The sequence below is a fragment of the Acanthisitta chloris genome, unplaced genomic scaffold (genome assembly GCF_000695815.1).
Source record: "Acanthisitta chloris isolate BGI_N310 unplaced genomic scaffold, ASM69581v1 scaffold19743, whole genome shotgun sequence".
NCBI classification, from domain to species: Eukaryota; Metazoa; Chordata; class Aves; order Passeriformes; family Acanthisittidae; genus Acanthisitta; species Acanthisitta chloris.
The window spans coordinates 3,494-5,922 of NW_008665619.1; the positions used below are offsets into that span (position 1 = coordinate 3,494).

The window sequence follows — 2,429 nt, forward strand, 5'->3', positions numbered from 1 at the left end:
AGCTGCTTCCAGCCTGAGCCCTGCCCAGGAGGGAAGAGAACACACCTGCACCACAATCTTGAGACAGAACCTTCTGGAAACACCTGGGGGACAATTTTTTGTCACTACTTCTGACAGCAAACTCAGCACACCAACACAGGGATCAGGTGGGACACAAGGAAACTTGGCCAAGCCCCCAGCAGCACAGCAGGTCCCTGATCCATCTGTGATGCCCTGAGCCCTGCCCAGGAGGGAAGAGAACACACCTGCACCACAATCTTGAGACAGAACCTTCTGGAAACACCTGGGGGACAATTTTTTGTCACTACTTCTGACAGCAAACTCAGCACACCAACACAGGGATCAGGTGGGACACAAGGAAACTTGGCCAAGCCCCCAGCAGCACAGCAGGTCCCTGATCCATCTGTGATGCCTCAGGTCAGTAGTTTCTCGCTGGAATAAGGGACAGAAGCCAAGTTTATTGCATTCATCTCCACACCAGGAGACTCCACGTTATTTTTATTTCTCCCTTATATTGCATGTAACTTTTTCAGTATTAAAATGATTAACAAAAGCCTAAAACTGGAACCAAAACCAAAGGGTGAGAGTGTCTCCTCTGGCACTCTGAGGCTCAGCCACGTGTGTTCGTGCCCAGCCCCTGGGACAGGACACGCTCTGCTCTTCCCAGGGAATCAACTGCCTTTCACAGGAGCAGGAAGGCACTCAAGGCATGGGCTGCTGTAAGCTTGGCTGGTGGGAATCCTCAAGACAAGTCCTGGTGCTTCACTGGATCAGCGCTCTCCGGGCAGGTGCGTTAGATGTCCATGTCAAACTGCTCTTCCTCACCTGCTGAGGGGACAAACCCACAAATGAGTGCTCAGAGTTCCACATGAAATGCCAAAGATTTTAGTGAAAGAACAGGTGTGCCTCAGAAATGGGCAGTTTGGGCTTAAAACCTGCATTTGGGCATTGAACTTGGTGTGAAAAGCATCTTGTGAAGAAAAGTGTCACCTCCACCTGTCCAGGGGATCTCAGGGACAACAGCAGAGGCAGAGAAAATGCCTTTTAAATGATTTATCCATACCCCTGGATTTCCTTGTAAAGGAATGTAGAGAGCCACGTTGATGGCAATCACTGGTACAAAGCCACACAGGCACATTCCTCCAGCTGCTCCCACAGCTCCCACAGCCTGCCAGGAGCCAGTGTGAGCAGCCAGGATCTGCTCCTGAGATGGGGATTCTCTGGGAGAGTCACATCCCAGTCTGCACCTCAGGGTGTCAGAGAGTCCAGCAAGCCACTTCAGGTCACAGCAGTGTGTGAGGCACGAGGCAACACTGACCCTGGACAGATTTTGCTTGGAGTAAGCATGGAATCCAACAGGAGCCTTCAGACCTTTATTTTTAGAGAAGGTAAAGGCACTTGGTAGCTTCAGGTTGCTTCAAGAATAACCTCAAATAGCTTTACAAACAATTCCTCAAGAGCAGCACTGGCTCGTGCTGCCTCTGCAGGGCCTTGGGGTAGTATCCCTGTCACCAAGTGGGGTCAGGAAAAGGCAGCAGAAATTTACAGCTCGGGCTGATATTAAAAACCCCAAGTAAATCCTACTCTGAATTGTAACCTGAAACTCCAAGCAGCTGCAGCACGGCCCAGGGCAGGGAGAGGCAGCAGCAGCTGCCCCCTCTGCTCCCCACAGGGCTCCTGATCCAGCAGCAGCTTCCCAAAGTCTGAATTAATGGGAATCACAGCAAATTACACTGGACTCAGTGCAAGAGTCACAGTGCTGGGGCCCACAGCAGGACCTGACAACCAGGAGAACTCCTCACCCCCAGAGCACACTCTGCTTTTCCAAGAAGACATGGGAGCATTGACCACAGTTTGTGGGAATCTCCTGGCTCCACTCCAGCTCTGTGATTTCTAGGAACCAGCAGTGCCCCTCACAGGCTGCTGATGTTTTTGTTGCCTGCACTCACCTGCGCTCACTTTCTCCTCACAGTTCTGGACATGGTGGTTTTCAAGCTTCATCTCCTCCACGTTTGGGCTGGTAACGCCTGGAATGTCGGGAAGGTCGGAGGGTGGTGTTTTGGCAACGGGAGAATTGCGGCACTCCATCAAGAACTTACGGTCATAAATGATCCTGGTGCCTGGGGGGGGCGAGAACATGGTCAGGTGTCCCTGCCCAGGGCAGGGGGATGGAACTGGGTGATCTTTAAGGTCCCTTCCCATCCAAACCACTCTGGGATTCTTGGATATTCGAGTGAAAACAATGATTTAGGACTTGCTGTTCAGTCTGTGCTACCCCACTGGAAATCCAGGTATGTGAACACTGGATCTGCCAATAAAGGTGTGAAGGCTCAGGTACCCAAATGCTGCCAGGTTGCTGCCCAGAGGGAACACCAGACTCCAAACCCAGCCTGGTGCTGGATCCAGCCCCTTCCACCTCGCTCAAGGTC

At 52.0% G+C, this 2,429-nt stretch overlaps 1 protein-coding gene across 1 annotated transcript; it reads right to left on the reverse strand.

The window, feature by feature from the left end:
* Positions 1-793: 793 nt before the first annotated feature.
* EIF4EBP1 (eukaryotic translation initiation factor 4E binding protein 1) lies at positions 794-2,139 on the reverse strand. Its single transcript, XM_009071825.1, has 2 exons — positions 1,950-2,139; positions 794-825 (listed from the first exon to the last, which is right to left on the reverse strand). Exons 1-2 carry the CDS (start codon positions 2,137-2,139, stop codon positions 794-796), a joined length of 222 nt encoding a protein of 73 aa, XP_009070073.1.
* Positions 2,140-2,429: the final 290 nt, after the last annotated feature.

Excerpts from the sequence above, each read along its gene's own strand:
- EIF4EBP1 (XM_009071825.1), bottom strand. The coding sequence starts at position 2,139 with ATGTTCTCGCCCCCCCCAGGCACCAGGATCATTTATGACCGTAAGTTC. Across the intron at positions 826-1,949 it reads TGAGGAGAAAGTGAGCGCAG|GTGAGGAAGAGCAGTTTGAC; the intron begins GTGAGTGCAGGC and ends TCCCCTCAGCAG.